Here is a 20857-nt window from a genome sequence, read left to right on the forward strand (position 1 = left end):
GTTTTCATAGGTGGTGCGTCTAGTCATGACTAGTTTGGATTTTGTCAGAATCCCTTAGATACTCACAGTGGAACATTCTGCATTTTATACAAAAACTTTGCTGTTCAGTTGTTATCTAATATATCTTACTCAGGGGCGTAGAATGGATTCACGGGGCCCCATAGAATTAATTTTAAGAAAAAATTTTAAGGGGCCCCTCTCCCCTATGCACAACACAAAGCACTGCGCATATATACAGTATATCTGCTTTACTGCTGTTGCACTGATAACCCCTAACTTCTGCATGGAGCTCTAGACATTTTCCTTTCCTACTTAATTGCCAGCTGGAGAACAGAGGTCAGAGGTTATCAGTGCAGTGAAACAGAGATCTCTGTCTTCTGTTTGTTAACCCCTTTGAATTGGATATCACCCCCCATGCCGGGGTGACAGGCTCCCGACCCCCTGTTAGATCCTCCTATACTTACCTCATTGCGCCGGGTCCCGCTTCCTAAACCGGTCGGGTTACTGAGATTTCAGCGCCCGAAGCCTGGCGCACACGCTCACAGGAGAGTCCGATGCTCATAGAGAATGATGGAACATCGGACTCCCCATTTATTTTCTATGATCATCTGACTCTCCTGTGAGCGCACGCTCCGGGCTTCGGGCGCTGAAATCTCAGTCACCCGACCGGCTCAGGAAGCGGGACCTGGCGTAAAGAGGTAAGTATAGGGGGATCTAACAGGGGGTCGGGAGCCTGTCACCCCGACACAGGGGGGGGGTGTCAGGTCCTCTTTAACTAAAAGCCATAAACAGAATAATGTCATAAATATAATGTACATATTTAACCTCATTCACAAAATGCAAGGTATACCACAATGTGCTTGCAGAACCCCCATTGTCTACTAGTAATTCTGTTTTTTCTCACCACTTTTTTGAGTCACTTTTTTGCATGTGTGGTTAACACTTATAAAAAAAATAAATTATGGTCAGGATAGAGAAGTATACACAACTCTAACATAAGTTCTATTATATTTCTGCAAATTAAATTCAGTCATTTACAAGGCGTAGCACCCTCTTTGGCACAGTACATCCAACTCTTCTGTGTTTTCCTATTAAAGTAATGTACCACTATGTACATCGCTTTGTGTTTTTTACATGAACAGACCAGCGCTGGTGTAAGGATGCCGGTCTCCCTCCCCTCTGTGACATGATTCCATTGATTCTAATGGAACCACGTCAGAGAGGGAAGGGTTTTTTGTCACACTGGGGGCCAGCGGGACTTGGGACTTGGGCGTCGTGCGCCATGTAAAATACACAAAGCAATGTATCTTGTGGTACATTTGCTTCAATGCTGCAATTGGGGTGAATTTTTTGTGTAAAAATTAAGATACAAACAGAACATTTTCATTGTAGTATAATATTTTAAAATACTTAACTCCCCCTTTTTTTTAGCCAACGTTAAATGATGCCAGAAGCAGTTCTATTTTGCTTCTCTTGAGTATTACTGTATTTTCCTGTAGCAATATTTGTAGAGGGTTCGGTTTAGGAGGCCACACAAGTTGGAAGTATCCATCTAGTCGACCACAGATGGCATAATAACAGGTCTTTTCAATTACTCTTTTAAGTAAAAGATTTAAACTGAAGCTCTGTATTCGATTAACATGGGCACTATGGGAAGGAGTTATAAAATTTAGTATCTCTTTTTTTTTTATTGTTATTTTTACTTATTTTTAGTTTTCTACCCTCTAAAAAAATTGTCTTATCTGGACATCATCAATAAATGTATTTTTTACGTTTTTATATTATCCTTCGTATTGTCTTGATGGGATTAAGCTGATTGATTCATCAACACAATGGCCTGGATTTATCAACACAGATAGTCACCAATCACATCTCAGCTTTCAGTTCTCAAAATGAGCTGTTATCATGTGTTATCTGTCTGATTACATACAATGGTCAATTACCGCTATAGTAGTGGCTGAAATATCATGGGAAAGGAATTTTTGTTAACTATATATTGTTCTTTACTACACACCTTTTATTTTATTGTAGTAATAGCTCCCTGCTTCCCTGCTCATTGACATTTGTATCTCTAATGCAAGGTATTCATATAATAGACAGTTTGTATGTTACCAAGCCCATGTTTGCATTAGGCAGTTATCATTATAAGTGGTTGTTATTACCCAGCTCAAGTGCTTAAGGCCATGTTTGCATACAGTAACATTGTCCATTTTTTATGGTGAAACAATTGGCAGATATTCTTAAATTAATATGTGCTATTGTTATCAATCCAAATCGGCTGTTAGTGTACAAAAATAGTCAGTATTTCAATAACTTGCATGTCCTTTATTTTCATCTGTTTCTGGAGAAAAAGTGTCAAAAGTAGGAAAAAAACTTTTAAAATTAACTGAAAAACATCAAAACATCAGCTGATTTTTTTTTAACAATTTGCCGAAAATTGCTTTTCACAAAAATAGCCAGTTTTTTTGCCAGCTATAAAAAAAACTGCTTACCAAACAGTGTATACATAAGCTAAAGGTAATCCAGCATCAGCGGCCATGGATAGTATTAAGGATTTACCACTAATTGCCGTTCTGCATCTGTACTTGCACCTTGACCCAACAGTGATAAGTCCAAGTGCAGCCTTCAATTAATGGTAAATGTCAAGCACTACTCGTGCCAGGAAACACCTGTGTAATACCACCTTAACAGATCAATGATAAAATAAAATCAGGTATCCTTAAAGAGAATATTTTTCAAATGCAATGGTTAAATAAATTTATATGACTTTTTAATATAACTTCATTAAAATATATCTATATTTTTGGTTTATATATCAACTTCTGTTGAGTGGGAGCAGTAAAGGGCGACACGGGCGCCTCTGCTGCCACCAACGTTCATGTTAAAAATTGCAGGACTATCTAAACCCTACAGCAACTGCTCCCCTGCTATGATCAAGTGTGACTCACAGTGCTATTGATACAGAGCAGGGTCCCATACCCAATGTACTGTATAATCTAATAAAAATATACAGTATGGGGGGCTGCTCTGTATCATATAGACAGTGTTATTTAAAGGTACTGATTCATTTTGAGAGCATGTACTTAACGCAATATTCACATATAAATGGAACCAACAGCTCTCATATGTTCCAAGTATGACCAGTTTCATCTGCTTGGTCACACATTTGCACAGATGACTCAGCGCAGCAGTTATATCTTTTAATAAGATAATTATTATTTTATTATCTTATCTTATAATAAAATAGTTACAGAAACTGTTATCCTGAGCCAGTGAGGAAATCTTCATACAGCTTAGCCTCATTCATTTCAGTGGAGCTCGGCTGAAATATCAGATACAACTTTTGAATATGTGGAGAAAAAAGTGTCTGTTTAAAGGACCACCTGGAGATGAGCAAACTTTTAAAAAGTTTTGGCATAAAATTTGTTGTAACCAAACCTTAAACAAACCACACTTAGGGTGGCTTCACACGTACCGAATTGCCAGCAGATTTTATGCTTCTAATTTGCAGCAAAATCTGCTGCGGATCCCTTGTCAGTTATTTTAAATAAGATTACATCATCCCGCTGCAAATATGTAAATGCTGTCCTGTTAACCCCCCGCTGGCCGGAGCATACTGTACCTGCTCCACACTCCGACTTGCTTTAGGGGCTCCCGGTGTCTGGACGTCCCACTCAGCCAATCAGTGGCTACAGTGGGGCAGCGCACTGATTGGCTGAGCAGGATGTCCAGCCGTGAACTCCAGAAGCAAGCCGGAGCGTAGAGCAGGTACAGTATGCTCTGGCCGGCAGGGGTTATCAGGGCTGTCAGTTACATACTCACAGCGGGATGACAATCCCACTGCAAGTATGTCTACCCATACAGACTACAGGCAAGGGATCCACAGTGGATTTAGCTGCAAATGTGCAGATCCGGTGCATGTGAAGGATTCCAGGTGTCTAGCTGTTTTGGTGCAGTTCATTTGTTCGTTTATCTCTACTTACCTGTCCCTGCACCCCAGGTGTCCTTGGTCTCTGGTCTCTGGTTTCCCCCGCAGCCAAAATCTACTCAGCCAATCACTGACATGGCCAATTGTCACTTTCAATACACAAGAGTGACAGCCAGCTTAGTGAATTATTGACCGCAGTCCTGTCCCATCTCAGTCAGTAATTGGTTGAGTGTGCTGGAGGCGGCTGGAGGCACCAGAGACACAGAGGAAGACACTGGGGGAGCGCAGACAGGTGAGCATACCTTTTTTTGTTTTTTAGATGTATGTCCACTATATGTAGCAAATTTGACAACAAAGATTGTTAAAATTTGCTTAGTTAACAAAGCTAATTTTTTCAAACTTTGTTCACTCCACTCATCCCTAGCATCACTCCAATTCAGCTCGGCACCGCCACATTCCACTCTCACCTCCGGGTTTAGCGGGGCGCAGGTGTTGTTGGTGCAGGTGGAGTGAGGACAGGACGCAGCAATGCTTAGCTGAATCAGCTCTTCTTCTCTGTGTCTTCCAGTGGGATTGCACATGCCTCCATGGACAGTTGCCAAGCCCTGGAGATGTGTGAGGTGGACATAAAAGGGGGAAAAATGTATACTTATGGCTCCCGAGGTCGAGCTCCCGAGGCATCGAGCTTTCATTTATAGGGAAAGAGAGAAGGGCCAAAATGCTTAATTAAGCAATTTTACTAATGCAAAGCATTTGCCAAATTTCTTGCTTTTGCTCTGTCACCTAATAAAAGTGATGAGAATACCCCTTTAACTGTGGTAACCAATGTCAGGCAGCTGCTACAAAACCAAATACAAGCATAAATGGTCATGATGAGAACATAGCTCTATACAAAACCCTTACAGATACTTTTGAGCAGTAGGGTACAATAAAGACTTAGTATATAATAGGCTATAGCCTATATACGGGAGACGGCCCGCAATATTGCTCCACGCGCTCCAGAACTGGGGAATTACAGCGGCACACATATACTGCACTTTGGTGAGCTGACTTTCCTTTTGCTCATTAGTATATAACTAGAAAATGTACACGGCGCTGCCCGGGTATAAAGTGTCAGTGTGTTAATTAGATTTGTTCTAAAGTGCCCAGGAGGCCAAGCTAAAGGTATTGTTTCATCTGAGTTAATCAGTGGAATTTGTGTATACCTGTAGTGCATAGTTGGAGGGGTTCTGTACACCCACAATGTATAGTTTTTAGGGGTCTAGCATATCTGTAGTGCATAGTTTGGGGGGCTGTATACCTATAGTGTATAGTTGGGGGGGGGGGGGGTCCTGTATACCTGTAGTGTGTTTTTTTTTTTGGGGGGGGGGTTGTATACCTGTAGTGTATAGTTGAGGGAGGTCCTGTATATACCTGCAGAGTACAGTTGGTAAAGGTCCTGTATAGTTCGGGGGTCCTGTATACCTCTAGTATATAGTTGGTGCTGTATACCTGTAATGTATAGTTGGTGGAGGTCTTGTATACCTGTAGTTTATATTTTGAGGGTCCTGGATACCTGTAGTGTATAATTGCTGGAGGTCTTGTATACCTGTAGTATATAGTTCGGGGGTCCTGTATACCTGTAGTGCATAGTTTGAGGGTCCTGTATAACTGTAGTATAGAGTTGGTGGAGGTCCTGTATACCTGTAGTGTATAGTTTGGGGTCCTGTATACCTGTAGTATAAAGTTGGTGGAGTTCCTGTATACCTGTAGTATATAGCTTTGGGGTCCTGTATACCTGTAGTATAGAGTTGGTGAAGGTGCTGTATACCTGTAGTATAGAGTTGGTGTAGGTCCTGTATACCTGTAGTGTATAGTTTTGTGGTCCTGTATACTTGTAGTGTATAGTTTGGGGTCCTATATACCTGTAGTATATAGTTGGTGGAGTTCCTGTATACCTGTAGGGTATAGTTTTGGGGTCCTGTATACCTGTAGTGTATAGTTTGGGGTCCTGTATACCTGTAGTATATAGTTGGTGGAGGTCCTGTATACCTGAAGTATATACCTTTGGGGTCCTGTATACCTGTAGTATAGAGTTGGTGAAGGTGCTGTATACCTGTAGTATAGAGTTGGTGTAGGTCCTGTATACCTGTAGTGTATAGTTTGGGGTCCTATATACCTGTAGTATATAGTTGGTGGAGTTCCTGTATACCTGTAGGGTATAGTTTTGGGGTCCTGTATACCTGTAGTGTATAGTTTGAGGTCCTGTATACCTGTAGTGTAAATTTTGTCCAGTCACAGTATGGTGGTATTGGTCAGGTCTGGTATAGTGATGTTATCCAGTCACAGTATGGCGGTATTGGTCAGGTCTGGTATAGTGATGTTATCCAGTCACAGTATGGCGGTATTGGTCAGGTGTGGTATGGCAGTGTTATCCAGTCACAGTATGGTGGTATTGGTCATGTCTGGTATGGCGGTGTTATCCAGTCACAGTATGGCGGTATTGGTCAGGTCTGGTGTGGCGGTGTTCTCCAGTCACAGTATGGCGGTATTGGTCAGGTCTGGTGTGGCGGTGTTCTCCAGTCACAGTATGGCGGTATTGGTCAGGTCTGGTATAGTGATGTTATCCAGTCACAGTATGGCGGTATTGGTCAGGTCTGGTATAGTGATGTTATCCAGTCACAGTATGGCGGTATTGGTCAGGTGTGGTATGGCAGTGTTATCCAGTCACAGTATGGCAGTATTGGTCAGGTCTGGTATGGCAGTGTTATCCAGTCACGGTATGGTGGTATTGGTCAGGTCTGGTATAGCGGTGTTATCCAGTCACAGTATGGCGGTATTGGTCAGGTCTGATATGATGGTGTTATCCAGTCACAGTATGGCGGTATTGGTCAGGTCTGGTATGGCAGTGTTACCCAGTCACAGTTTAGTATACCTGTAGTCTCCTGTATATACATGTACTGTATAGATGGAGTAGGGGGTCCTGTATACATGTACTGTATAGATGGAGTAGGGGGTCTACCAGTTATTTCTGTGGATGTTGTGAGGCAGCTGCCCTAGCAACCATTGCTCCCTGTGAAAATGAAAGCAGTAATCCTATTGGTTGCTAAGGCTCCAACTGCCGTTTGCAGCTGGAGACATGCAGCTAATTATGTCACCTGTGTTTGCAGTGAGATTTTCCCATTCATCTCTATGGAGCGCCTCTCTTCCCCCTCCCCCTCCTCTCCTGTACATCTGGTGGGGACGGGACCTTCGCTAAAACCTTCCCGGGCACCCAATGTATCTGTGTGCCAAATTTGGGGTCAAACGGTTCAGGCGTTTGGAAGTCTATATGGGACAGACAGACAGACAGATAGAAGGACAGACAGACAGACTTTCATTTTTAGGATATAGATAGTAAAAAGAAAAAGACGTATGGCACTCACCCAAAAGTAGTGGGGTCTTCTATTTATTCATGGACACGAAGTGAGGGCAAGGAAGGGGGAAGATGGCAAGCGGGCACGTCTAGAGAGGCAACAGTTTCGCGCTAAAGGTGCGCTTTGTCAAGCCCAGTCAAGCGCACCTGTAGCGAAATCTTACCTCCGTGTGTGCACTACCCTAGGAGTCTGTTCAGACACAACCTTTTTGCCGATTGCTCATTTATTATGCTGCTATAGCAGTAGTGCCGACCTCTTTCTCTCCTGGATAAAGACATAGTATAGTTTGAATGGATGAAAGGAAGTAGTAAATGGAATCTAGCTAGAAAATTAAAAAAAAAATACGTTATTTTATTCGCAAAAAGATAGCTCAGTGATGACCACTAGAGTTGAACAAACTTCAAGCCCGCTTGGGTTCGTGCGAACTCGAGTATGCAGCATTGAATTAGCGGTGGCTGCTGCAGTTGGATGCAGTCCTAGGGAATCTGGTAGACATGGATATAGCCCGTAGGCTATGGCTCTATCCGAGTTTTTCAGGACACCCTAGGACTGCATCCGACTTCAGCTGCCAGCACTAATCAAATGCCACACAAACCTGAGCGTGTTTGAAGTTAGCTCAGTGCACACACAGTAGAGAAAAACAGTAGGGATGAGCGAATTTACAGTACTAAGGAAGCAAAGCGCTTTGCTAGACTCTGCTCAGATCCAGTCTTGTAAATCTCGGAGATGTGGAGGGACATGAAGCAGAATGAAGTTTAAAGACACCCGGCTGACAAGCCGACCACTGAGCCTAGGGAAGCGCTTCACTGTTACTGTAAATTCGCTCATTCCTAAAGAACAGCCATTGAGCACGGTCATAAAAATACTGAACATGGTCCTTTTTGTCGGAACCTTAAAAGTTTTATAGGTTTTAACCCCAGTTAATGTTTTACTCTATTAGGCTATGTTCACACTGTGTAAAAACAGAGGTTGTTGTTTGACATGGCCAAGTCAAACAACGGCCACTGTGTTACATGTTCACGCTGCATGAACATCATTTTATTTAAAGAGAAATGTGGGCACATTCGGGTGTGTCCGTAATTCAATTGACCATTGACCATAGTGTAAAGTACGGTCATACACTGTAAGCACAGCCTATTTTTTACGGCCGCTGTTCTCCGAACTGTGGCCGCAGAAAATAGACGTGTCAATTATTTTTTGCAGCCGCAGAGAACAATGGCCGTAGTGTATACAGTGTGTATACCCTACGGCCGTAGTCCCATTAATTTCAATTCAACTAAACACTGTTAGTAAGCAGCAGCCGTTGTTGCAACCTTCAACAATGGCCATTGTTTTACTTAAAACATACAGTGTGTGAACATGAAACATACTGTGTGTGAACACTCAATCCTGCCTTCAATCTTTTTGAGCGGGAGGGCTCGCACACCTCCGCTCAAAGAATTGACATGTCAATTCTTTAAGCGGAGAGGTGCGTAGAGCGAAGGTGCGCGAGCCCTCCCATTCAAAGGGATTGAAGGCACAGAATCTCGCCGCTGATTCCATAGTGTAAACAGGGCCTTATACGGAGAAATTGTGAACTTGTGAAAGTTTGTATACAGGTGAAGCTCCAGGACTAGTGTCCTGGTCCCCGCAGCATTGCCTACTTAGAAACATAATTGCCAGAAAAAGACCACCTGGTCCATCAATTCTGCCCTTATAATATTTATTTTGTTTTTATGTTATGATAGATATACTGTATGTTTATGTATATAGATTCTTTATAGATTTGCATAAAACACATTTTTGAATAATAAAATTAAAAAAAAAACAATATAAGAGACACGGTAGAAAAGCATGTCATACCCATAACGCAGTGCCAGTGGTTTAATAGGGTAATTCTTGCTGACTGCTTCCCTTTAAAGTTTGCCAACCCCCCAAACTCTAGTAGTGTGTACTAAATTAGATGAAGATGTCCATATTAAACGTTTACCTGGGTCATTCTAGATGGATTTCATTACAGGTTGAGGATAAGTGACAACTATGCAATAGATATTAATTGGTACTGGCAACTGTATATTTACTTTATTATAACCGTCTCAGCACTTAATATGTAGCATATAACCTCTGGGTGATTTCTTGTACAGTAAGGATGTATCCAAATGAAGCATGTAATTCTCCAGTCGTATGTGTTAGTCATTTTACTAAACCAATTGATTTAATTTGTAAGGCAGATTTTACGGAAAATCGGGTATGAAACTTTTGCTGCTAGTTGGTTTCTCAAAAACAAGCAGTTCACATGTGGAAGATATTTAGTTTTGCTCCAGTCATCTTTTATCAATGTATTTATTAAAATTGCTGTATTCATTTGAACAAAAATTAACCTATTGTTCTACATTACAATTGGTATACATCTTTACTTAACCTCCTAATGTCCACTAGTGATGAGCGAATACTGTTCGATCGAATAGATATTCGATCAAATAGTGAGATATTCGAATATTCGATATTCGTACGAATATCCCGCGAATATTCGGCAAATATTCGATAAGCGTACAAATTCTCCAGCTTCAGGTTTTAACATCCAAATTGTCAAATAGATGTTTTTCACTAATTGAATAATTGTTCCCATGGACTTTAATGGGATCGAATATTCGATCGAATATTCGAATATTCGCGGGATATTCGTACGAATATCGAATATTTGAATATTTCACTATTCACTCATCACTAATGTCCACCAATACTCCTATTTATGAAGGTCATTAAAGGTCGTGTTCTAGCATTCCATATTCTGCTTCTGATGTTTAACCCCTTAGATGCTGCAGTCAAACTGTAACCACAGTATTTAAAAGATTGTGAGGATCTATGACCTCCTTGGCACCCTGGTGACACAATTGTTGGGGGCTAAGGGGTTTTCATGAAATCCAGTGGCCTTATAATGCCCCCCAAGTTTAGTATTTGATATTGCCATGTCCTTAGCAACCTAAACTATATAATATCTTCTTATTTATCACACCTGGTGAGTTCTGAAAAGATATGTAAAACCTGTAACTTACTGTATTTTGTTAATGTGCCTGCCAAAAAAAAGAGAAAGAAAAGGAAGCGATCATATAAAGTCATATATACTAACAAAGTCACCCATTTTTGTCTTTTATTATCATGGTATTGCTGTAATGGCATTGTATTGGGGCTCTCTCGAACGACCAACAGATGAGGGTGGAGATATGGATCAGGCATGATGGAAAATCACAGTGAAACCCCTTTGTTTTGTCAGAGATAAGGTGAAACCAGAACTCTCTCCCCTCCGCTCACCTCTCCCCTCTGCTTTACAGAATGTTCCTGTGTATAGAGGGAATGGGTGGCAGGCGGGAGATTTAACATGAAATTGTTCGGCTATCAGTAATTGAAAGTGTATGTGAACTTTTGGACTCTTTCCATCCCCAAATATAGGACAGAATTTTCCCATAGTGGGAACATAGCCTAAAAAGTACTGTACTTGCAAAAATATAAAGAGACACAATAAAATGACATAAAACATGCAGAACAGTTACAAAATAAAAGAGTGAATAACCATGAAGACCTAATAATTACATATTCTTAGAGTCTCTTGATGGCTCGAAAAACAAGGCAGACACACTTTAGACTTAGATTTGCCCCCATAATGTCATCTAATTCAAAAGTCATATTTTGTATACTATTAGTCCTAGAGTCAGATATTTTAGAGACATAGTCATATTGCTATTTTTCATTGTCTAACTACTAAAGAGTTAGACAATTTCAGATCTGATTTTCTCTTTTCCTTATCAGGATGAGACCACATCTGGAATACTGTGTCCAGTTCTGGAGACTTCACCTACAAAAAGATATTGATAAAGACCAAAGTCCAAAGACGTACTACAAAAATGGTGGAGGGTGTGAAAAATAAAACAGGACAAACTTGAGGATCCAAATCTGTTTAGTCTGGAGAAAAGGGGGGACATGATTTAAACCTTTAAATATTTAAAGACTAAATGGAGGGGTCTGTTTTAAATAAAAAAAAAAAAAAAAAAACTAAACCCAAGAACAAGAGGTCACAGTGAGAGGTTAGTTGGGGGAAAAATCAGAAGCAATGTGAGAAAATATTACTTTAGTGGTAGATGCTTAAAGTGACACTGTCACCCCCTTGTGCATTCTGACATCTCTACACAGGTGTAAAGGGTAAATTTAGCGTTTTTCATACCTTATTTCATATCATACGTCATGGTACTTGTTCAAGTAAAAAGTGTCCTTTTATCAACTGCAGATTGTATTAAGTGGGCATGGCCTCGCCGTATTAGCGCCACTTAGCCCCGCCCACAACATTTGCCCCGCCCCTTGATGCCCATTGGTTGGTCGACGTAAAGGGGGTGGGGTCTAGACCTTTCGGCCAGCCTATTCCAACGGCGAGGGGCGGGCCAACTGTGACATTGTGGGCGGGGCTAAGTGGCACTAATGCCGCGAGGCCCCGTCCACTTAACACAATCTACAGTTGATAAAAGATTACTTTTTACTTGAACAAGCACCTTGACGTATGACATGAAATAAGGCATGAAAACCACTAAATGTACCCTTTACACCTGTGTAGAGATGTCAGAATGCAAAAAGGAGGTGACAGTGTCACTTTAAAAAAAACTTCCAGCAGATGTGGTTGGTAAATCTACAATAAGTGAATGCAAACCTGAGATAAACATATATATCTATTAGGGATGGTCCGAACCGAGTTCGGTTCGGGTTTGTACGAACCCGAACCATCGGCAATGATTCCCGCTGTCTGCCCGCTCCGTGGAGCGGGCGGATCCAGCGGGAGGACCGCCTGGAAAACTGGGATACAGCCTATGGCTATATCCACCCCACCCTCTATATACTCCCGCTGTATCCACCCTCTCCACAGAGCGGCCAGACAGCGGTTTCGTACAAACCTGAACCTCGGTAGGTTCGGACCATCCCTAATATCTATCCTAACATAATAAGAAAGGAAATACTAAAATGTAGACTACTGTAGATGGACCAAGTGGTCTTCAAATGCTGACAATCTTCTATGTTTCTATGGATGTTTGTCAACTCAGTAGATTCTGATATTTTATGTTTTGGAAGTGTTATATGTGTCAGGTTCTATTTGGGTCAGATTTTTAGCTACAAACATGAATTTATAAGAATTTTACAAAATGTTAATGCTTTGGTGCAAAATTTTACGAAGGTTCTCATGAATATAAAGTTTTTACAATATGCCAGGTGTCTACTTTCAAAAAATATATGGGTATGGAGTTATAATGTTATATTTTTTATATTTTATTTATTTTATAATTCATGCTTTGTGTTTGTCAAAAAGTTCCTGACAGTAAAAAAGTTATATGGTCTTCTGAGTAGATTCTCTTCCTGGTTACTGTATGAATTTCTGCTTCTTTCACAATACACTAACAATGTAGACACAAAATTTTACTGAAACATTTGCAGGAAATTGTATTATTATTATTGGGGTTGTTCCATTAATACAACGCTTATATATGACCTATTAGGACTTACAGACAGCGTAGAAGGGGGGATACCATTCACAATCAAAGTGCTCTATATTAGCCATTAGTCACTGCATACATAGCATGAAAAGAAAGATTTCTGTGCGCATTTTAGTATAATGCAAATTAAACATTAGTACAAAGGACAGTTATTATATAGGCTTTGAACAATTGATTGTTATATCCTCAAAGTAATATTCTAAGTAGCTTTTGTACTTTAGTTAGAATTTGAGCTATTTGTTGATTAACCCCATAACACACCATGACGTAACTGTACTTCTTAGTGAACATTAACTCATTAATTCATGGGCTTAGAAGCAGAGGCTATGAAATCAGCTTCCCCAAAATGGTTCTAGGAAAATAGCCGGCATGGAACTGTTTAAATGTCGCTGTCAGTTCCTACAGCGGCAGTTAAATGTAAATGCCAATCATTGGTGGTCCAGTGTACTCAAAGCCCTGGGTCTCTACAACACCTTTGATGTTGTCTTGGCTCAACAGTTGCTGTGTAGTAATCTAGCAGCGCGCGCTCTCTCCCATCAACGGGCTATGAGACAGACGGGATTCCATGGCGAAAAGTCAGTGTGAACATACCCTTACAGGGTATCTGGGCTGGGCCGTAAGCCACAACTTTTGGCGTTCTCTCAACAATTAAAAGACATAAACTTCATAACTCCCATCTGTCACACTGACAGTCTTTGTTAGCTGTCAGCAATCCGCTTACTAGTCAGCGAACTCCTGTCACAACTGCTTTTTATGTAGTGCTCATTAGAATAGCTCCACCCAGTTTCTAGAAGTTTCTGTTAGTTGCTGCAGTACAATAAAGAGGCAGTTGGTTTTGGTGTTGCCTTACTCCCCAATAATGGTGTGTGTGGGTTTGTAGATAGTAACCCATCTCTACTATAACTTATCTCTATAGTAAATATCAAAACTATTACATACAAATTGTCAGAAACACTTAGGTTTCCTTCATATTTCATTTAGGGTATATGTCAGAAATACTTATCTGTGTACATTTTTTTGCAGTGGCCAACTGTATAGAAATGTACAGTCTGCTGCACTTTCCTGTACAGTAAAAAGATGTGCAAGTGTATTCATTGCTGATTTAACACTTTTAAAGGAAACTAACAGCAGGTTGGAAGTCTCTAAACTACCTTTGTGTCCCCACAGAACACGGGATGCCAAGGATGAATCTAATTTTCTTACCTTGAATCTCTTTTTTGAGAAATATTGACTTTATTTACTATGTAAATTAGGTTTGGTGCACTGGGGGTGGGACTACCGCCCTCATTGTACCAATCCACCCTGCACCTCCTAATGAATATTCATCTGACACTCTACATGATCACCGCAGACCACCAGAGGGATGTCCCTGCAGAGCTTGCCTCCGTATTCATTAGGAGGGGTGGGTGTGTGCATTGAGTGTGGTATTCTTTCCTCCTTCAACTTTATCCTAAATATATGAACATATTCTGAGCCCTAACTTTTTTTAATCTATGGAAAATTGTGCGGGCGTTATGCAGAGTAAGCTGTAGTTTTTATTGGTAGCATTGTGAGGAAGAAATATACCAGAAATTTACAGTTCAGATTGCATCATGGGAGGAAATAGGATGGAAGAAATGGCACATGTTGTCTAATTGTATAGATGTAGCAGTTGGCATAGACTGTTGCATCTAAGTGGTTAAATGGTCGGCATCGGAGTTAGCAACTTTGGATGTGCATTGGATGCTGTATGTGCACTTAAAATGTATTGAGTAGGCTCCATAAACAAAAGGTGTTGGCTACTAACAGATGAGTTAATTTTTTTTAGCATTAATTTAATATTTCAAAAAAATTTAATTTTTCCATTATCACCCCCCCCCCCCCAAAAGGCCATGTTCACACGACGTAAGTTAAGTATTAATCATAGCAGTTGTAGCCAATTCACGGTGATTAATACTTGAAGAGGATGTACCATCAGGTACATCTTCTTTAATCTGACCCAGGGATAGATTGGCGCTGTCACGGGGAAGCCGATGCCGCGGTCCGTTTTTCGTTCCCGTGTATGGCGCCGTTTTATGCACAGGCCGGTGCTGAAGCACAGGAGGCGGGCCGGCCCGCCCCCAGTGGGGGGAATTCTGGTACTGGTACCCGTGCATAGAATGGTGCCATACATGGGAACCAGGCCGCGGTTCGAAAAATGGACCGCGGCACTGGCTTCCCCGTGACAGCGCTGATCTATCCCCAGGTCAGATTAAATAGGATGTACCTAATGGTACATCCTCTTTAACTTACATTGTGCTGCAGCTAGAGGGAATCTTGACAGGAGTGTATACACTTATCATTGAATAGTGGCCGCAGAAGACATATCAGTGCACCCAATGGAGCGTGCAGCCAGCAGTGAATTGGGATTCGGGCGCAGGCTGATGCGCCCGCATGCCAAGTCATCAGAAATGAAGATCATCTGGCCAGTACTGCAGTACCAGCCGGGATGATCTTCTCAAACACTGGCTGTTCTGTGACTCGGCAGGGTCACAGAACAGCTGGTGTCTTACACCACGTGAATTGTTTTCGGACATATTTTTGGACATTTTGAGGTGAAAATACAGCCTTTTTGTTTAATTATCCAAGTATGGCCGTATTTTTGCCTCCAAATGACTTCTGTCTAAAATATATGATACTTATGCTACAGTGCATGCTTTAACATACCTCTACTCCTCTGTGGGCTGACCTGACTACTACATAGATAGTCCCGGCATCTGCGGCTCTTTATATATGGACTTAAACTAAGTAAAAGAGCATCATCGTTAAAGATAAAACAAAGTGAAACAAATGTGATTACAAACTTTGGCTACTACAAGTTTTAATTTACTAATAGTTACTCAGATTTTATTATTGTTTTTAAATGGACAAGAAAGCTAAAATTTTTCTTACAGTCAACACTTATTGAATAAAGATAAGTGAACATGCGGAAAGTTCAGGTTTGCACAAACCCGAACGATCAGCATTTGAATCCTGCTCCCTAGAAAAGGAGGATGCAGCCTATGCGGTGTGGCTTTATCCAGGTTTTCTGCATGACTCACGGAATGGCTCGTAAAATACTACATTGTATTGTATGATAGAAGATTTTATTATGGAAAAGGGGACTCGGCTAACACATTTTTGATGCCTTGCCTAGATGTTTTTCTGTCTGTCTTGATCTCCGGAGTAATGTGTGTTTGCAATGACCAGTCACATACACTGTATTATTGGCGTTACTAGTTTATTATTCCAGCACAGGATTTAAAAACTTGTTTCTTTGAGAGTTTAATGGGTCTATTTATAGCTATGGGGATGACCAGTTTACAGAGACATTTTTCTTTTTATAGGGCATTTAGTGTTTTTGGAAATCGATATAAATGCCATCTAAGATTCTCCCCTGAGCCCGGTGGGATTGTGCTTTGCAGACTCCTGGTACATGACCTTGCTAGATAGCTGTGTCTCTGTGAATATCCTTGGAATATGAAACTTTTTCGGCCCATATTAAAGTAAGGCTGCGTTGTGAAATGATACAGTAGTTTTGTTTTTTTTTTCATTACAATGTTGTTGGAAAGTAACCGATACAGACTCAAATGGCACCATTTTATCATTGTAAAGTATTACAGAAAACATTAGTACCCTGATTGATCAAAGTGTTTGTTATAGTGATGAGTGTAAACCGCCCATTGCCACGAATCACAGCTTAGCTTCCATTCTACCAGAGCAGAAAGATGAGCTGTGATTGGCTGCTGGTGTGAGGTCTTTATTTTAGAAACTACAGCAGAGATCAAGTGGAGATGAGATGTACACGGGGCATCTCTAGGCATAAACATCCCGGGCCTGTGATGCGGATAATTTATTGTCCCTTACCTCAGCAGCATTCCCCAACCTGTGGCTCTCCATCTGTTGCAAAACTACAATTCCTATCATATCCATAAAGTTTTTGGCTTTCTAAGAATGATAGAAGCTGTAGCTTTGCAACATCTAGAGCAGTGCTTCTCAATTCCAGTCCTCAGGCCTCACCAACAGGTCATGTTTTGAGGATTTCCTTAGTATTTCACAGGTGAAGTAATTATACTCAGTCCATCAGGTATTCTCACAGCTGTTCTTTGTATGGGAAATCCTCAAAACATGACCTGTTGGTGAGGCCTGAGGACTGGGATTGAGAAGCACTGATCTAGAGAGTCACAGGTTGAAAGCTATGCTGTATACTGTACATGATATGTATATAGCTCTGCTTTTTTCTGCTGCTACCCCTACTGTATAGTACAAGTAGCCGCAGTAGTTACAGGGGTACTCCGGCGCTGATAAAAAAAAAACAACAACAATCAATCAGCCATAAACATAGATTTTACATTTACCAGTCTGTCTGTCTCCGTTTGAATTTCCCCCTGTTTGCAGGTCCCTGAAGCTCCAGTTGGTGGCTTCATTTTTTCCTTACTTCCTGGTTTGGCCTTTCCCATGATGCACTTTGTCTCCTGTTATGTGTAACTGACTCTGTAGAACTGTTAGATGGCTTACATCTTGCTCAGCCAATCAGAGCTGAGCAACCTGAGTCATCTGACAAATGGAGGCTGGCTTAACAGGGCTTAGACCCGCCTCCCCCTTGATGATGTCATTGTCACAAAATGGCTGCCACAGAACAACCTGGGGTCAACAGTCATTAGCAGGGGCGGTCTTGGCATTTCTGGGGCCCCAAGCGAAGTTATGTCCGAGCCCCCCCCCCCCCTCGACACGCGTTCCAAAACAATAGACCGCTGTGTGTTGCCCCCAGTAGTATATACCCCTTGTGCGCTACCGCCAGTAATATATACTCCTTGTGTGCTGCCCCCAATAGTATATACCCCTTGTGTCCTGCCCCAAGTAGTATATACCCCTTGTTTGCTTCCCCCAGTAGTATATAGACCCCTGTGTGTTCCCCCAGTTATATATAGCCCCCCCGTGTGCTCCCTCAGAAGTATATAGACCTCCTGTGTGCTGCCCCAGTTGTATATAGACCCCCTGTGTGCTGCCCCCAGTTGTATATACCCCCTGTGTGCTCCCCCACTAGTATATAGGCCCCCTATGTGCTCACTCAGGGGTATTTAGCCCCCCTGTGTGCTCCCCCACTTGGATATAGACCTCCTGTGTGCTCCCCCACTTGGATATAGACCTCCTGTAGTATATAAACCCCCTGTGTGGTTCCCCCAGTAGTATATAGACCCCCTGTGTGCCCCACCAGTATTATATAGACCCCTTGTGTGCTGCCCCAGTAGTATACAGACCCCTGTGTGCTCCCCCAGTTATATATAGACCACCTGTGTGACTCACAAGTAGTATATAGACCCCCTGTATGTTCCCCCAGTAGTATATAGACCCCTGTGTTTCCCACCAGTAGTATATAGAACCCCTGTGTGCCCACCAGTATTATATAGACGCCTTGTGTGCTGCCCCAGTAGTATACAGACCCCTGTGTGCTCCCCCAGTTATATATAGACCACCTGTGTGCCTCACAAGTAGTATATAGACCCCCTGTATGTTCCCCCAGTAGTATATAGACCCCTGTGTTCCCCACCAGTAGTATATAGACCCCTGTGTGCTCCCCCAGTAGTATATAGCCCCCCTGTGTGCTCCCCCACTTGGATATAGACCTCCTGTGTGCTCTCCAAGTTGTATATAGACCCCCTGTGTGCTGCCCCCAGTAGTATATAGACCCCTCTGTGAAGCCCCAGTAGTCTATAGCCCCCCTGTGTGCTCCCCCTGTTATATAGCCCCTCTGTGTGCTCCCCCCATTTATATAGACCCCCGATGTGCGCTCCCCCAGTTAAACAGACCCCTGTGTGCTCCCCCTCCCATATAGTATATAACACAATAAAACAAACACTTATACTCACCTGGGTCCGGGCGTCTCCTCTTCTCTTCACTCTTGTGGCCGTAGGAAGGGTTTTCCCTGCGATCACAAGAGGCCGCACCCCCCTTGTCCTGGCGCCGATGCTTCAGTGATGTCACTGGAGCGCCGGCACCACAAGGACAAAGCTGCCACTTGTGACCGCAGGGAAAACACTTCCTGCGGCCACAAGGGTGACTGACAGGAAGGGAGCCAATGTCTCCCGCCCTGTCAGTGCTACTGCATGTAACTATGAGCGCTCATTACGAGTGCTCATAGTTACAGTTCAGATGGCAGCAGTGAGCGGGGAAGCAGCCCTGTCCAGCGGTCTTGAGCACAAGAAAAGAGTGGGGCGTGGGGGCCCCCCTGGATGTTGGGGGCCCCAAGCGATCGCTTGGGGTGCTTGGTGCCAAAGACCGCCACTGGTCATTAGGTAAGAATGAGTTTACTTCACTTCCTGGTGGGGGGTTGAGGGGGGAAAAGATAGGGAAGGGGGGCAGATAGGTGATTGAAGCATATTACAAAGTTATATAACTTTGTAATGTGTTTCAATTACTGGGAAAAAGCTTTTCACCAGAGTACCCCTTTAGTGTCTGCTCCCAGTGCTATGTATCTTTAAATAGCTTTACGGATGCTGTACCCAATACTATTTCTTACCTAGTATTACCACCTGATACTACTATTCAGCTGCAATTTTCTAATAAGTGTATTTAAAAAAATGCTTAATTCATTTGCAAATAATTTTTTCTTTTTCCTTATTTTCCAGAACTTTGCTGAGAATACAATGAATGAACTTCTTGGCTGGTATGGTTATGACAAGGTAGAGCTGAAAGACGGAGAGGATATTGAAATTAAGAATTATACAGATGGGGAGGGACGGCAGCATATTTCTGTTCTCAAAGGTAAAGAGGTTTTTATATAATAAGGATGAGTCGAGAGCATGGAGTCAAATTGATAGAAATATCAGACGTTGGATTCCACCAGGTTTCCCAATGCTTAATGAGTTTGCACCTAGCACTCTTTTTCTTGTATAAAGCAGTCTTTTTGAGCATTTACATCTTTTTTTAAATGTCTGAATAATGGAAAGGCCATGGGCAATACTCATTCTAAACTGTCTGTCAAGCTAGGACTGTTGACTGCCAGAAACCCCAGTGGGTGTGATATAGGACTTATAAAAAATATTTGATTTCTATTATTTTGATTTTGATTATTTTTGTATGCCTGAAATATAGCAGATATCCCATTTTTTATAAACCTTTTTGATAATCTTTTTTTTTTTTTAAAGTTTCACTTAGGCTCATACTGAGTAGTATTTTATATAAAATTATACATATGACTGTCATAAGGAGAAATACCACATTTAGGAGGGGGGGAGGGGGCGCGCAGTAAACCCTTAGCCCCACTTCCTTGACATTATTCATGGCTGGAATAAAAACTTTCTTTATGAGAATAAAAACTAGGTATGTTCTCAATGCTTTTATTTATATCAATTCAGCTATCCCACTAGGGGGTGACAGATTCACTTTAAATGGAAACTGACACCTCAAACATGCAATCTCATCTGTTAAGCAGCATGTTTTAGAACAAGAGGAGCTCAGCAGATTGATATATAGTTTTGTGGTAACAGGTTCAGTATTACCAAAGTGTCTTATAGCCTGTAGTCAGGACCACCCGACAGTGTAAGGCTGCCCGGACTGCCTTCCTTCTGATTGTACTGACCACTGAGAGAACTGTGCAACCATTCACTGTAACAGTAACACTTAAAGGGGTATTTGTCTGAATCATCTCCCCTCCTGGAGACTAACAATTTGTTTTATATTTGTTATTACCCATACTTCCCAACTTTTGTCAGCAACTAAACAAGCCACCCCCCCATAACCATGCCCCATAGTATACCACGCCTCATAGCCACACCCAAACCCGTTTCTGACCAATGTTCACACAATCATAGGGTCCTGTTACACAAAATGTGGCAAAAGTCAGAAGTGGATTCATATCATACTGTCACGCTGTTACTGACTAAATTTCAGTAAACCACAACTAGTAATACCAGTATATAAGGAACATATATATTATTACTACAATTTCACAACATAGTGACTAATACCACCACACTATAACCCATACAGTGATCTATATAGAGGTAGATACCAATGGTACACAG

The 20857-nt window shown here is 41.8% G+C and overlaps 1 protein-coding gene across 2 annotated transcripts in view; it reads left to right on the forward strand.

Annotated features, from left to right (window-relative positions):
- The window catches only part of SOBP (sine oculis binding protein homolog), a 152077-nt gene that overhangs the window by 22937 nt on the left and 108283 nt on the right, over nt 1–20857 (forward strand). For both annotated transcript variants that reach the window (XM_069974802.1, XM_069974803.1), the window contains one exon: nt 19460–19595. In XM_069974802.1, the coding sequence (XP_069830903.1) occupies nt 19460–19595 (136 nt within the window). The remainder of the gene's footprint in view (nt 1–19459; nt 19596–20857) is intronic.

This window comes from Dendropsophus ebraccatus, chromosome 6, assembly GCF_027789765.1.
Source record: "Dendropsophus ebraccatus isolate aDenEbr1 chromosome 6, aDenEbr1.pat, whole genome shotgun sequence".
Lineage (NCBI taxonomy): Eukaryota > Metazoa > Chordata > Amphibia > Anura > Hylidae > Dendropsophus > Dendropsophus ebraccatus.